The 17,119-nt window shown below is 36.9% G+C and overlaps 1 protein-coding gene across 2 annotated transcripts in view; it reads right to left on the bottom strand.

The window, feature by feature from the left end:
- The window catches only part of RICTOR (RPTOR independent companion of MTOR complex 2), an 84,957-nt gene that overhangs the window by 15,842 nt on the left and 51,996 nt on the right, over window positions 1-17,119 (bottom strand). For both annotated transcript variants that reach the window (XM_013008655.3, XM_013008654.3), the window contains exons 18-28: window positions 14,945-15,080; window positions 14,381-14,580; window positions 14,053-14,179; window positions 13,540-13,704; window positions 12,186-12,262; window positions 11,596-11,674; window positions 8,785-8,894; window positions 6,947-7,034; window positions 4,415-4,507; window positions 4,006-4,112; window positions 2,981-3,210 (exon numbers count right to left, since the gene is read on the bottom strand). In XM_013008655.3, the coding sequence (XP_012864109.1) occupies window positions 2,981-3,210; window positions 4,006-4,112; window positions 4,415-4,507; window positions 6,947-7,034; window positions 8,785-8,894; window positions 11,596-11,674; window positions 12,186-12,262; window positions 13,540-13,704; window positions 14,053-14,179; window positions 14,381-14,580; window positions 14,945-15,080 (1,412 nt within the window). The remainder of the gene's footprint in view (window positions 1-2,980; window positions 3,211-4,005; window positions 4,113-4,414; window positions 4,508-6,946; window positions 7,035-8,784; window positions 8,895-11,595; window positions 11,675-12,185; window positions 12,263-13,539; window positions 13,705-14,052; window positions 14,180-14,380; window positions 14,581-14,944; window positions 15,081-17,119) is intronic.

Genomic DNA, 17,119 nt, shown 5'->3' with positions numbered 1-17,119 from the left:
CTGGGTTCTAGAAGTCAAAAATTAGTATTAGTCTTTTCCAAACACTTCTGCTATTTCATGTATGGGCTCTAGTTAAGTCAGCCATCGTAAAGGAATAAAAATGAGGCTAGTATTGGAAATAAATACACTTTTCAGTATATTCAACTTGTGTTACAAAGTATTAATAAAAAAGGAGAAATATAACAGTTTGAATGAAGACGTACTTGATTTTGAAAACTTGGAACAAATAAAAAGATGCAAAATAGCTTGCTAAGATTAAATTGTATATATGGAATAATTATCTTCAGAAAAATGCATTCCCAATCTTAATCAAAACATACTAGAGACCAAACCATGACTTTTAAACGCCATGCTTAAATTAGTTATGTTTATTTGCATTTCGCCTTACGCCAAATCCACTGCCATCAAGTGTTTCCACCTCCTATCAACCGTAGAACTGCTATGACAGGTCTCTCAGATTGCCAATCTTTCTGGGAGCAGTCTCCTTCTTTCTCCAGAGCAAGGAGTAGCTGATGGGTCTGAACTGTCAACCTTGCAGTTAGCAGCCTAATGCATAACCCACCCTACCACCACGGCTCTTTTCTGCCTTCTTGTTGTCATTAGGTGCTAGGGAGTCAGTTCTAGCTCACAGTGACCCCCATGTACTACAGAACAAAATATTGTTCTTATGTTTGAGCACATTGGGGCAGCCACAGTATCAAAACACTGTCACAGCTCATCTTTCTCCTGCCTCACCACTTTACTAACCATAAAGTCCTTCTCCAGGGGCAGGGATCTCCAGATAACATGTCCAAAGTACTTAAGACAAAGTCTAGCCATCCTTTGTCTTGAAGGAGCATTCTGGATGTACGTCTTCCAAGACAGATTTGTTGGTTCTCTTGTCAATCTACGGTATTTTCAGTATTCCTAACCAGTGCTGTAATTCAAATGCATTAGTTCTTCTGAAGTCTTCTTTATTCAATATCCAACTTTCACATACATGTGAGGCTTGAGGTAGACACACCTTAGTCTTCAAAGTAACATCCTTGCTTTTCAACACTTAAAAAGTCTTGTGCAGCAGATTTGCCCAATGCAATTCATCCTCTGATCTCTCGACTATATTTCCATGGTCACTGATTATACGTGCAAGCAAGACAAAATCTTTGACAATTTCAATCTTTTCTCCACTTCACCTTCGGGACTAAGAAACTCATCTAAATTCATCATCCAACTCTAAAAGAACACTCAACTCAGCTAATGATATTTATAGGATTTTATTTTTTATTTCTTTGTTAAATACTTATAAACAAATTTAAATATATTTTGAAAGACGATGAAAAGACTCATCACCTATCTATATGTTGTCAACTCTAAGACTCATTGTCCATTTCACATGTTCATGACTGCATCGTCCCAGCTGCACATGGAACACTTTTGCTTTCGTTCTGATATGACATTAAAAGCTGGTGCACTTCATATCATCCAAGTCACCTTAGATTTGCTGAAATATGGTTACACTCTCTGCTTAAAACAAAGAACTGTCCATGACTATGTATGTATCGAGCAGATCAATACTGCATGTGTCAGGGTTGTACCTTTTCACAATACTTGTTCAGTCTACATATTAAGCAAATAATCCATGAGGCTGGACTATATAAAGGAGGCATCAGGACTGAAGGAAGGCTTGTTAACAACCTGTGATATGCAGATGAACTAGTCTTGCTTGTTGAAAGTGAGGACTTAAAACACCAATGATCAAGACTACAGTCTTCATCATGGATTATAAGTCAATGTAAAGAAAACACACACAAAAATCAAAACCAGGCCATTGCATAATATCATGGTAAATGGAGAAAAGACTGACATTGTTAAGAATTCCACTTTACTTGGATCCACAGTCAACGCTAATGTAAGTATTCCAAGTGGCAAATCTGTTGCATTAGACCTCTTTAAAGTACTAAAAGCAAAGATGCCACCCGTTGAGGAGTTATGCGAGCTTGACTCAGGCGATGGTCTTTTCAACAGTTTCAAATGTCTGTGAAGAGCAGACAATGAACAAAGACGACCAGAGAATAACTGATGTATATGAATTATGGTGTTGGTGAAAGTTACATGGACTGTTAAAAGCAAACACATCTGTACTGAAAGAAGTACAAGTATGCTCCTTAGAAGTGAAGTGAGGACGGCGGGATTACTTAACATGTCAACAGGAGCGACAAGTCCATGGATAATGACACCATACATGGCATATCCGAGGGTCGGAGAAGACCCTTGACACAATGGATAGACACAGCGGGCTCAACCTTAAGAACAACTGTTAGGGTTGTGCAGGCAGGACCCTGTAGCGCTTTGTTCTGTTGTACATGTGGTTGCTGTGAGTAGGAACCAACTCTACTGCACAGCAGTGGCAGCATTTAGAGCAGGGCTTAAAAACACAAGCTGTTATAATTTGACATTGGTTTTCTATCTTTAATAATTTCACTATTTTATTAATTTCTGAAATTAGTGTCTCTCTAAAAAAATGGACATGTGTTTATCATTCCCCTAAATATTACCCAAAATTCACAGAAAATTTTAATTAAAACATAATGGAGTTTTCCCACAAATTTGTTGAAGTCCCTCGTAATTAAACAAGCTCTACTTCGAAAAACTAAGTCAAAGGAGTAAATAAGTAAAGATGGGTTGATAAACCTTTATTTGCTAGATGTCACTTTTCTGACAAGCAGTAAAGAGGCATTCTTCTTTTGGTGTATGTCTTATTGGAGAATTCTGAGCACAGGATTTTCCACACACAAAAAATGCTACTTAGAAAGGAAGGGGTGAGAACCATGCAGGCTGTCAGCCAGCTATGTTTCTGGTCTATATAAGATACATATTTTCCCAGAAGCTATTATTGTCAAATAACTATCTGCAAACAGTAAATAAATACATTTAAAATTTGGCATGATAGACAACACTGTCCATTTTGGCTCCCGGTATAAAAGCTTGCCATTGTACTTACTCGAGGGCACAAAATCACTTTCACTGTTGTGTCTGGAGCTTGTGGATTCAGAGTTCAAACTTAGAGTGCTTGGTACAGACGAGAGTTCATTACAGAGCTGCTCTACATCATCCGGAACCACTGGCCACAGATGTTTGCGACTGTGCCTCACAGTATCCCAGCTGTGACATTTGAGAATATCACAGCCTTGTTTAGTTTTAGCTATGAGCCCAAGCACATACACGCAGGTCCTATATGAAAAAGATGTCGTAATGACAGTTTAAATTTCCAAGTAGATATCTCTTTAAGCAACTACAGAGTTGAATTTGCTGTATTTATTTGCTTTGTACATATTTTTAAAAGCCATTAAAATTGCTTAATTTTTATTAAAAATATTACACTTGAGAAGCAAATTGGTGGCAATAAATACCTTGGGAATTTTTGAATTAAGAAGTCATAATTATAGTGAAATATAACAACATAGTTCATGTTGAAAAAAAAGATAGTCCATGTTTAATCATATAAAAAACATGAAAGCTTTTCTGGCATAAATTTGGAATAAACTATTTAGAGTATATACACACACACACACACACATATACACTTCTGCTATTTGCAAGGTGAATTTTAACATTATAAAAATAAAAATGGAGTTAAAATATTAAGCAAAGAGTTTCTTAAAATGTCTACTTAATGAATTTAAAATTGTACAATTCAGTTTCCCAAACTCCTTTGGTCTATAACCTCCTTTTTAAGGGGGGAAATAATTTTATTCAGCACCCTGGCAATTAAGATCTTTGTACTATAGCCCATAATCCAAGCTACGTATTATTGTAGGCATTTGCTTTTGCAACCACCCCCACCTCGATTGTTCCAGTGCCCTCCAAGGGGTGGTAATGCCCACACTGGAAAACATGAATTGTATCATTAGTATTTTCAGTGAATTAAATTATACGGGGCTACATTGAGCTATGAAATAATCTCCTCTCACATCAACTTGTGAAAAATAAAATATATTAGCAATATTTCTGGGTGAAATGACTTACCCTCTCACAGAAAGAACTTCACACTGTTTGGCAAGTTTTAATATATCTGGAATCACATTTTCTTCTTGTAGCAAATTAAGGCCCCAATTTGATGAGCCAATGTTTCCCTGAAAGAAAAAAATCACTATTTCAAATCATAAATTTAACATTATCTGTTGAAAGAATTGAAAAAAAAAATCATTTGTGTGAAAAATGGAAACTAATATCACAAAAACGGTTAGTCAAATCATTTATTCTTCAGCATAAAAACAATATAAAAAGTGGTAGGGACAATTCTGATTTTAAAACATTAGCCTCCCCCTCCCCCAAAAGCCCCATATATGAAACAGTTTATTTATTTAGTATTAATGGGGTCAAAAAGGGAAAAAAATTAAATTACAAAGATCATATATATGTGTTTAATACAAACCAAGGCCCAAAGGGATGCTTTCAGCTTTTTAATTTCTTCCCATTTATCCAAATCTGATTTACGAATGCTGCGACAGAGTTCTGTAACAATATTCTAGGGAGAAGGGAAAAAACACCCAACGAGTAAGAGTATGTTTTTCGCAGTCTTTATCAAGCCCAGGTACAGTCCCATTTAGTAATTTTTTCATATTAAAAAATTCTAAAACAATCTTATGTGAAATTTCTTAAGAGGCGGCTAAATTGGAGCACACGTCTGTGTTTGTAGTACAGTGATCATTAAGTAGTTGCTTTACTACCCAGGCTCAACTTCATCTCAAAAACGAGGATGAAACAACATATCTCATAAGGTTTGCTAATTTGATTAATTATTGCATATAATGTACTTAACAGTGTCTCTCATTTAGTATTATAAAAATGTTAGCCATATTTATCATAATTTTTTAGAGTAAAGAATACATCAATGCTTAGATTTCATCAGACTATGTAGATAATTGCACTGAGAATGCACTTTAAATTGTTAGTGAATTTCTTTTAAAGAAAATATAGTTACCTCCTCTACATATTCAGATACATAATAAAATAAACATTAAAAACTACAGAACTATTTTCATTAAAAACTTTGTGCTTCTGAAATAACCCTGACACATAAAGGAACTAAATGGTTAAATAATATCTCAGATACATAAAAATATTTTGATTACCTTTCAAAACAAGAAAAATTATACTTATTTAAAACACCTAGTTGCAAGAGATATTTACATGTATGAACCCAGTGTACATAATAAACTCAAACCACTTCTTACTTAGGTCTTACTAAGATGGGGTACCAAAAAAAACCCAAAACCAAAATGGAAAAAAGCTGTGCTAGGCAGAGTTTTTCCCGCTAATTGAGCACCGAGTAACTCGCTCTGAGTTAGTGTACCCAGTGCCATCGCCTGGGAAGGGTCTCTCTGGTAACAGTGAATTATTTCATAGAAGCAGTTTCCCTTGAATCTCATTTTCTGTGATGACCGATTTAAGAGAACAGTGTGTGGCTGTGGAATTTGTTTCCTGCTTGGGAAAAATGCCACAAAAACTGTTGTGATGTTCAACACAGCTTGCAAGGACAGCACTCTGGAAAAACTCAAGTGTAAGAGTTGTTTTCTCGCTTCAAATGAAGTGAAATGGTGATTGATGACAAACCTCACTCTGGATGTCCACCAACTTCCCAAATGGTCAACAATGTTGACAAAATGCATGCACTTGTGCTCAAAGACCGACGATGGACCATTGAAGAGATGGAGAAGTTACCTGAACTGTGTAAGAGCTTGATTCAGTGAATTTTAACGTAAGATTTGGGAATGAGAAGGGTTGCTGGGGAATTTGTGCCTCAGGTTCTGACCGACCAGGACAAGAGCAGGGAAACATGTTGTGCTTTCAAAGAACAGCTCTGTAGCAACCCAGACTTTTTCCCAAGGTCATTAAGGTCATTACTGGTGCTATTCTTAAAGCTCCCAAAGCAAGCATCGGTCAAGCCAGTGGGAAAATGCCATCGTCACCTTGCCCAAAAAATGCTTGTCCAGTGAAATCAAAGACCAAGATGATGCTCATTTATTGTTTTGATGTGAGGGCTTAGTGCATTTGGAGTTTGTTCCACCAGGTCAGACTGTTAATCAAGCTTTCTATTTAGAGATCCTGAAAAGATTGTATAACAGTGTGTGAGCAAAAAAGCCTGATTTGAGGCAGATGGGGACTAGTTTTGCCACCATGACAATGCACCAGCTTACGCAACCATCTAAGTGCGCCAGTTTTTGGCAAAAAACAACATGCCTCTCTTGCTCCACGCACCTTACTTACCTGACTTCGCTCCTTGTGACATCTTTTTGTTTTCATGAATGAAGAGGGATATGAAAGGACAGAGATTTCACAACATAGAAGAGGTGAAGAAAAAAACAAGGAGGTGCTGTCAGCCATCCAAACAGATGAGTTTGAAAAATGTTTCCCCAAGAATGGAATCACAGATTTGACAAATGTATTAAGTGTAATGGAGAGTACTTTGGAGGTGAAAAGGTTGTTTTATAAAAAAATTTAAAATACATAACTTGTTGCTCACAAGGATAATTAAATCTCTCTGAGGTTCAGTTTAGTTAGTTCTCAAGGAGGCGGAGGACACTTTTTATAAGTTGTTTAATAAGGAGAACAGAATTTATTCAACAAGCTATACAGAACTCCGGCTTTCACTGGGTTGCTTATCATATGGTAACAAGTCAGCTATGCACAAGGTGCTATAAATCAGTAAAAATTCATAATGAAATTTTTCCTAGGAAGTTTTTGAAGCCCCTCGTAAAATGCATGCAAGATATTGATAGTTCTAAGGAAAAATATAAAACGTCTGAATAATTCTAAGATTGAAGACTTTAAAAAGCAATGATGACACTGATTTTTAAAAACGTTAAAGCTTTTGAAAAATGAATTACTTGAGGAATATTAAGTATGTTTGTTTGTTTTGTTTGTAACCACTGTGGCTATTTAAAATAAGCAAATTACATCTTACCTGCACTTCTAACAAATGACAGCCTGTTTTGTGGTGTACCAGTTGTCCATAAAGGTGTACAGGCAGATAAACATGAGGACGCTGTAATCTAGTATAATGAAGAAAATTTCATGTTCCCATTGGTTTATTTTAAATATACTCATTAAAATATTGACTCTTAATAGTACATTAAATTAAAAAATTGATATAGAAGTCCCTAGCAGAAATAAAAGTATGACAGTGATAAGGCATGAGGCTTTTTTCTGAAAAATAATAATCTGGCTAGTCTTGAATTAAGAGCACAATGTATTTAGAAGCTCTTCCAATAAAACTCTAAAACCACACTCACTAATGACCCCATGAGCTTCCGAGGCTATAACTGTTTACAGAAGCAGAAAGTCCAGTCTGTCTCTCATGGAGCTTCTGCTGGTGGTTTTAAACTGCTGATCATGCAGATCGCAGCCCAACGCATAATCACTCCACCACCACCACCAATACCCTCACACTATCTAATAGGTAACAGAGAACAGATTGAAGTTGTCAGGAATTCATCTCGCCTGAGTCTACAATCAGTACTCATGGACACAGCAGTCAGTCATGAGATCAAAGCATGCATTGCATTAGGTAAATGTGCTGCACAAGACTCTTTAGAGGAGGTACCTCCAGAATTAAGGTACACTTGACCCAAACTCTGGTATTTTCCTTTCTTTTTTTAAAAATCATGCCCCCCTCCCCTTTACAGTGTTTTTTAAATCATTTTATTGGAACTCTTACAGATCAAGCCTTGATATTTTCACGGGAACAGAAGGCCTCATCTCTCTCCTGGAGAGAGACCAGTCGTTTTGAACTGTCAACCTTGTGGTTAGCAGCCCAACACATAACCCATTACACCACCAAGCCTCCCCAACCCTGGTATTTTCCATTGCCTCATATGCTTGTGAAAGCTGTACATTGAAAAGGAAGATCCATTTTGAACTATGGTGCTGGCAAAGAACATTGAAAGTAACACAGACTGCCAAAAGAACACACAGATGTGTCCTGGAAGAAGTACAGCCAGAGTGCTCCATAGAGGCAGATATAAGATTTTGTCTCATGTACATTGAACATGTGACCAGGAGAGACCAGTCCCTGGAGAATGACATCATGCTTAGTAAAGTAGGCAGCAAAGGCAGCCAAAAAAAGAGAAAAAGAGCCTTGGCAGAAATGGGTTGACACAGTGGCTCCCACTATGGGCTAAAACATAACAACAATTGAGAGGATGAGGTAGGTCCAGGCCATGTTTTGTTCTGTTGTACATACGGTCCCTACTGCCATCAACTTGAAGGTGCCTCACCACCACCACCACCACCACCACCACCACCAATAAGGGAAAGGAGCCCTGGTGTCTCTTTTAGGTAAGTATTGGAAATGATAACCCCAAGGTTGGCAGTTGAAACCCACTAACTGGAGTGAGAGAGATGAAGCTAACTGCTCCACAATGATGTATAGGTTTGCTTTTGGTTTTATCAGTAAGTGTACTTAGCACATTAAGAATGATACAGGAAATTTTTAGCAATCAATGTTACACTAAGACTTTTACTACGACACCGACAAGGTCAAAGGTGAAAACTCACTGAGGGAGCTGTGTGTGGAAGACGAGGCTGACACTTCTGTAAAGATTTACAAAGCCTCAGAAACCCTATGCAGGTCTTTCTGAGTGGGGATGGACTAGATGGCAGGAAATTGGTTTTTCTTCTGGTTTTGGTTGGTGTTAAGATATTAAGTACTCAGAAAATGTTTTTTAAATAAGTTTTTACAATTAGTTTGAAATTTTAATATTTGAAAGTCAGTAATAAATGGTTCCATTAACTGGACTGTACCTTTGGTTACTCCGACGGACATAATTATCACCATCAATCGGCTTCCGATAAGTAGTAAGTGCTTCATTAAGCTGTTCCTCGATCAAGTCAACATATTTTGAATTATATTCCTAGGAGATAATATTGCTTTAGTATTACATATCATACTTGATAAGTGAACAACTTTACAGTATGGCCCCTACTCAGCATATCTTAAACAGCAAAAGACTAAAATTCAAAATAGGAAACAGGAAAAAAAATCTGTTTAGGAAATGTTGTTAAAAATACAGCAAAGCCTTAAGAATGCAAATGTTTTATTCTACCCCAGAGATTTCCACTTGCCTTTTGTTCCTCATCATCAACTAATAATTTGGGCACTTGTAAATAAGTTAGGAAGAATTTTGGTTTTCATTTTGAATCTCTTCCCTCACTTAAAAATAATAACACTGGTACAGATAGGAACTGGAAACACAGGGAATCCAGGACAGATGATCCTTCCTGGACCAGTGGTGAGAGTGGGGATACTGGGAGGTGGAGAGAGGGTAGGGTGGAAAGGGGGAACCAACTACAGGGATCTACATATAACCTCCACCCTGGGGGACGGACAACAGAAAAATGGGTGAAGGGAGATGTCAGACAGTGTAAGATATGACAAAATAATAATAATACGACAAAATAGTTATCAAAGGTTCATGAGGGAAGGGGAAAAAATGAGGAGCTGATACCATGGGCTCTAACAGAAAGCAAATGTTTTGAGAATGACGAGGACAACAAATGTACAAATGTGTATGTATGACTTCTGATAAGAGTTGTATGAGCCCCCAATAAAATGATTTAAAAAAACAAAACAAAAAAATTTTTAAAGAAAAATATTTCATAATATACAATAATAATAATAGCTTAATGTTAAACCATGAAAACATTCGCTGGAGATTTTAAAGAGAAATTGACTTCTATAATTTTAACACCTTTTGGTAAGAAATTATTGTCTTTCCCCACTAATTCCAATAAGTTCATAAAAAAATGTTTCCTAATAAAAGCTTAAAACCAAGCTATACAGTTTTGTTCAAATGACAAATTCTGTTCAAATGACTGCCCCTTGTTCCACTTATAAGTGAATGAGCATAAATGAGTGTTCCAGAATTTCCAATCTATGGAATGTTATCCACGATTAGTTATGATCCAGTCTAGAGCCTTAGTGCAATCAGTAAATGAAGGTAAGTATCCTTCTAGTATTCTCAGCTCTTTAATATTGTCAAGGATTTACCCCACTACTGCCAAACCACCTGTAATTCAGCATCTGTATTTTTCTACTAGACTCGCTCTAGCAAAATTCACCAATGACCTAATTCTACAACCTACTTTCCAATGGTACTCTAATGTGATCTCTCCAAAGATTAAATGCCAGAACCCTGTCACTTTCCCCTCAACATCCTTTTCTTTTCCTTACATAAATACAGTGCTCCCTAGAGAGGAATCTGGTCTTCTTTTGTGTGTTGACATTTAATTCCCTTATCATCTATAGAATAGAAGACACAAGGTGGCTCACAAGGCCTTCCATAATTTTCTAATTTACTATTCTAGTGTCGTCTTGCAACTCCTCACTAAGCCTTGTCCAGCTCTCAGTCTAAGTTGGTACAGTTTCAATGATCTATTCAATGCTCTAACTTGAATACCCCTTCTTCCAACTTATTTGCCTACTTACACAAAACTATTACAAATTATCATATCCTGATATGATTCAGAATGCTGAATACACTCAGCATTCCTTTTACTAATCTCAAAGGCTGATTCATGTATTTCCTCATACACTGTACAAGTTTTTATTGTAGCAGTTATATTTGAAGCCCTACATCAGGTTTTCTGAACAATTTCTGTATATTTGTATTAAGTAATCGACTTCATCATATTTTTAATTTGAATATCTTCTATTTAGGAAATAAAATTATCATGCCTCAATTCTCCAATTTGTCAATTATTAAAAAGAGGGCAAATAGTTTTGTAAGCGATCTCAAATGCTGAACAATCACTTACATTAGATCGAGATTAGTTTGGCCATCAAAATTACAATTGCATTTACAGTTCAGAATGCTTCAAACTAAACAATAAAGCCACAGCGGCACAGGGTGCCAACTTCTTCCTCTCATAATACTTAATGATGTCAAGTAGAAACTACCAGCGACCCTACAGGACAGGGTAGAACTGTCTCTGTGGGTTTCAAAGACTGTAACTGGTTTTTGGTTTTGTTTTATTTACCATGCGAAGCAGCTGTTAGTTTCAAACTGCTCACCAAGCAGATCACAACCCAACATGTAACCACTATGCCACCAGGGCTCTTCTTCCATAATAGGTTTCCCTATTATTTGCAACAGCAAGAAGCTTGTCAGATTTATGTCAAGCAGTAACCAAAACTGAAGCTTAATTTGATGATTAAATGTGCTCAGGCTGAATTGTTTTTAATCTTATCCTTTATTCAGTAAAATTTGAGTTATAACTCGAAAGAGCTTATGTGAAATTATAGGCTATAATATATCAAAAAAAGAGAGAGAAAATATGGTAATTAGGGTCAACTAATTGACTAGTACATTATGAGTTGAATATCTAAAAACCAAAAGTTAGATAGAATATACACTTTAAAAAAGTTTATTGCAAAAGAAATGTGTAAAATAGAAATTCTAATAATTACACAGAATTCAGTAATTGTTTCCATATAACTATAGAACCATTTAATTTCATTAGTTTCAAAATCATGATAAAATAAAAATCATGCACTAATTGCAAAAACTCACCAAGATAAAAGCATGTAAATTAAACCTTATTATTAGAAGTTACCTTGTGCCATTTTTCCAATTGTTTTGCTACAAACCCCCTTTCATTCAGATAGGTAAATCCTTTTGGAATAGAGAGAAATCTGTAAATTAAAATAAGCAGTAGTTTAAACATTTCAGTTTGACACAAAAAGTTACAGCTATAAGCACATTTTGTAGCTGAAAAAATGAGGGGTTTTCTAGCTAGAAGGTCAACTATTATTTGCTATAACTTCAATCATTAATAAATTTGAACAATTTTTGCAAATATACATAAATTAATCACAAAAAGAAAATACCAGAAAAGCAAGAGAAGACACAGGAAAGGGTTTCAAAGTTTGTGGGAAAACAGAATTAAAGGAAAAGGGAAATAGTCTGTCAACTTTTTGAAGAACCCTGTTCAAATGGGGGGAGGGGGGAAGGGAGGAGGGCATTTAAAAAGCACAAGTGAGTTACTTCCAATATGAAAATATTTTCAAAGTTCTAAACCAGGCCCATTTCAGAAATGCAGAGGGTAAATTCCTTCAGAGTGCTTGCTACCCAGAGTGGAAGTCAGCTTGAACACACACTGTGAGAGAAAGCACCACAAAAAGCAGAGCTCCAAGAAACATTTACCTCAGGAGGAGAAGCAAACCCTTGTCTCCAAGGTGAGAGAGAGCTGGCTTCATCTGAATAAGAGCATGGAGGTTGGCCTACAAGAAATGATTATTAGGCAAATTAATAAATGTACAGAGATAGTAACTCCTTTATTTCAAAAACCCAAACCAAATCCACCCCCACAGAGTTGATTCCAACTCATTAATGCTCATATAACGCATTATAATCCATGTAACTATCAACATTAAAACCATTTTAAAAAATTTTCAGCTGTTTTATTATGAATTAGGTGAAAGTTCCAGGTCAAGTTTCCATGGAACAATTTGCATACATTTCATTTCAGCTCATTGATTGCAATGCCCAAATCACTTATCCCACCAGCAGTTGTTTCCTATTTACATTCCTCTTACTTCCCTAGCCTTTCTGAATCTTGTTTCTGAGCAATGCTGTCCTTATTATCTCCAAGGGCAGGTTATTCTAAACATCCTAGTGTGATTCTTCCCTTTATAGACCTATTGTTTGGCTGAAAACCCACCCATGGTTGTGGGTTCATTTCCAAACCTGAAGGGTGACTAAGGGTCACAGTTTGGGAGTTCCACCAGTCTCTATCTGAACGGAGAGCCGGGAGTCTTTCATGATTATCAGTTCTTTTCTACATTTTTCTCCCTAAGACCTGCTAATGTGATCCTTTTCAGAATCACTGGTAGTGGTAGATGGGCACAATTTAGCTCTTTTTGTCTCCGGTTTGCTATAGAATGGTGATCATGTGGTCCATTTGTGCACTGGACTGTTTCCACGTGTCTTTAATTTTATTTACTCTTCTTTCCTTTAGATGTGCTGGGACCACTAGCTGTGCCTTAGATGGCTGCTCATGAGCTTTTAAGACCCAAGTTGCTAGTCACCAAAGCAGGATGCAGAACATTATCTTTGTGGACTATGCTATGCCTACTGACCTTGGGTTGACAAGCCAATGCTCCTTAGACCCCTGGCCCAGCAACTCATTCCCTCAAGGTGTTCAGCTATGTTTAAGTAGTTTTCATACCATTGCTCCACTTTTATGGATATATTTACAGCAAAAGTTAACATATATACACAAATATCCTGTCAAACCTCTATGTACTCATGGGTATGCTCCCACTCTCCCTCCCATAACCACTCAACTGGGGCGTCTATCCATCCATGCATCTACTCGGAGTTCAGCACGATTGCAGGGCTGTGTCCATAACAGTATTTACCTCTGCTGCCTTCAACTCTTATACTCTTCCCAGTGTGTTCCTCTGCCTCCATCATTTTTTTTTGCTGACCTTTCTTTTATTTCACACTTTTAGGAAAATTCATCTTAAGCATTTCATTATAAAAATAAGACCTTCACCTTGTCTTCACATGCTTCATCGAGGATATCAAGAGCTTCAGAGGAAATCGTTTTGTGTTTATCATGCAGCTGGGTCACTAGTAACTCAATTCCCCAGTTACTGAAGAATTCAACATTAGCTCTCAATAATACCCTTAAATGTTTTGTTGCATATAGCCTACAGGCCTATAAAGACAAATGAAAACATTAACAAAACAAAAACAACTTTTATCATGAATTACTTGACTTTGTTTTAGGGCAATTCTGCCATTCTAAAAGGGCAGAAAGACTGAATTGACCATTTCTTTTGGGGGAGGTGTGTGTGTGTGCTATATATAAAAGGAAGATAAACACGCCTTTCTGACTGCTTCTTCACCTTTATATAAAAATATGAAAACTACGTAGTATTCCTTAGGGAAATGAAAATGTTAAAGCAACTTCAAATTCCATCACATCTTATTAGAATTGAAATCTTTAAACTGTTGATTTACCGGATTATGTAAAGCATACTTCTACTGGGTCTGGTATACTCACATCAGTGGCTGCAGTTAGGATTTTGGAAAGAATAACTCTAGCCAGTCCATCTCTGCTATAGTCCAAGCTAGACACTGTCAGTTTTAGTAAGTGATCTTGGCTTTTCAAGGAGCACAGGTTAAGGAGACTTAAAAAAAAAAAGGATAAGAATACTGAATGTTATTCGAAGTTATGATGGCACATTTATTAACTCCTATTAACGTCTCTAAATACTTTTGCATTCCCGTAATACTTGTCAAATACACAAACAAAGACTAGAAATAATACCATTTCTAATCAAATCATCCAGCGTAGGCACATAACAGAAACAGAAGGGACAAGTGCTCACCATTGAAACACATTGCATTTTTCCAGCATTTTGACTCCATGAGGGTGGCAAGACAGTGTTCCAATAAATAAAAAGTAGTGTTGACTAAGGGTAGTCAATAAACCATTGTTTTGAAGACTTCTTTCTGGCTTCATTCCAGATGAGGTATTGAGCCACTGAACAATATCCTTTACTAGATCTTCTAAGTATCCTTGACCATCCTAAAGCAAATACATTCAGGCAGTGTTGGAATAGCATTTAACAAGTGTAAAAAGAATCAACTTCAATCAAGTTCATAGTGTAGTTCATAGTACGTGTCACTAATCACTGAATATGTGTCATTTTTCATCTACTCAGCTCAGGGCCACACTGGTGTGCTATAATTTTCCATTTTTCAGGAAGGGACACAGGTTTGCAAGAGAATGAATACCTTGATTAGGCTAAAATTCAATCCCAGTTGGGGGCTCGATCTGTAGGTTTCTAAATACTTTCTTTCGTATTTAAAAATGGAAGTTAAGTAAGGTAAAGAGTGTGGGATGGGTTTAAAAAAAAAAGAAAACATTGGAAAACATTCAGGTTGCTTACCTCCTCAGACTCAAGAAGAAATTCTGTAAACTGGCAGCCTACAACGGTGAGCTGCTTGGATTTAGCAAAGTCAAGATTTAAGATGGCATATAGTTTACTGCTGGGCTTGTAAAAATAAAGCAGTCTTCGTACAAACCTAAGATCAAAAAGAAAACTATTAACAAAGTGAGAAGGCAAACAATTATTTTAGAATCTTAATTATAGTTCATGGTATCATAAGGCTTTGAATAAGGTTTTGGATTTGAACCACTGAGTTAAATAACAGCAACAACAACAAATAATATAACATGAATGGTTCACTAAGAGGGGAAAAAAACTTCAGTGCAAAGAGTATTTTGTGGAATAAGAATTTTATGATGAAGTGTTTAAATAAGAAATAGTGGGGGGGGGAAGCATTCAAGAATTACAGAAGTTTGTTATGTTTCATCGTTGATACATTGCACCCTGACTGGTTTGTCTGCTCCCTTCTACCCTTCTGTAAGGGATGTCCAGTTACCTACAGATGGGCTTTACAACTTTCCTCTAGTTCTTAAGTGCTTCCTCACCCCCATCGCCACCCCCACCCCCAAAAATCATGATCCCAATTCTACCTTACAAATCTGGCTAGACCAGAGGATATACACCGGTACAGATAGGAACTGGAAACACAGGGAATCCAGGACAGATGATCCCTTCAGGATCAGTGCTGAGAGTGGCGATACCAGGAGGGTGGAGGGAGGGTGAGGTGGAAAGGGGGAACAGATTATAAGGATCTACATATAACCTCCTCCCTGGGGGATGGACAACAGGGAAGTGGGTGAAGGGAGATATCTGGTAGTGTAAGATGACAAAATAATAATAATTTATAAAATATCAAGGGTTCATGAGGAAGGGGAGAGCAGGGAGGGAGGGAAAAATGAGCTGATAGTAAGGGCTCTAGCAGAAAACAAATGTTTTGAAAATGATGAGGGCAACAAATGTACAAATGTGCTTGACACACAATAGATGTATATGTATGGATTGTCATAAGAGTTGTACGAGCCCCCAATAAAATGACTTTTTTTTAAAAAGAAAGGAATAGTGAAAGAGATGCTGGTGGTCAGGAAAAATACAGGCCTAACATAGTTAGATGATAATGTTGGATAAATGAGGAAGCTGGCCAGCTTTAAATTATTTTATTGTGTTCTCTGAAGAACTTTGCCCCGTAACTCTATAAAATAATTTTATGCTTAATAATTATAATCAAAATGTCATCACCCTCTAATTCTGTCTACTTCTCGCAATTAGGTGAAAGACCAAGCACCAATGCTACATATAAAGTTGGAACAATTAACTTTTTGAAGCAATGCATATAATTTATAAAATTTCAGTTATGCTATTCAACACTATGTTCTACATTTTTATTTTAATGTAATGCCATTTACTTCAGTCTAATCCAACCGGTACCAGGACCCAGTACTAGGAGTGGAAGAAAAAAGGTGAACGAGGTATCATCTCTGTTCTCGAGGAAGCTGAAAAGCTAGTGCTTTTATGTCTGAATTCCAATGTCATTTAGGTGTTATATCTCAAAAGAAAAATAAGGTGGACATCATGAATACATGTAGGCAAGTCACACTGCCCCAAAATAAGGTGTTCTAGTCTATATCTTGGTTAGGCTAATTTAGAGACAGTAAAGACCCCTGGGTGTACTAGTGAACAGCCTAAGAAAAAGGTGTGGAGAACGCCAAATGATGAATGGACAGCTTGCTAGGGCCAGACAAATGTGGAACTAGAATGTTTTAGAAGGCCACTTATTTTGTGAGGGAAACATTACATGCTTATTGTGTGATGATTATGACATCCCAATTTGAAAAAGTTACTTTATCTGTTCCAAACCAGAATGTAAATAGAAAAAGAAGTGGCTGGTGTGTAACACACAAATTTACTTAACTACTGAACTTGAAAAAGACCGCTATTTCTTTTAGCTGGCAATACGCAGGTTGCTGTTGGGTGATGTCAAAGAGATTTTGACTCAGTGTCGCCCGTGCACAGAACGAAACACAGTCTGGTTCTAAGCCATCTTCGCAATTCTTATGTTGAGGCCATTGTGGCAGTCGCTATGTCAAGCCATCTTGCCCAGGGCTCCTCTACTTTACCAAGCATGATGTTGCTCTCCAGGGACTGGCCTCTCCGGATAATATGTCTAAAGTACAGGAT

The sequence above is a fragment of the Echinops telfairi genome, unplaced genomic scaffold (genome assembly GCF_000313985.2).
Source record: "Echinops telfairi isolate 266 unplaced genomic scaffold, ASM31398v2 ScPeMD7_7469;HRSCAF=8507_1, whole genome shotgun sequence".
Taxonomy (NCBI): Eukaryota; Metazoa; Chordata; class Mammalia; order Afrosoricida; family Tenrecidae; genus Echinops; species Echinops telfairi.
Note: the sequence above shows the minus strand (reverse complement) of the source record. Positions and strands in the feature narration are given on the sequence as shown.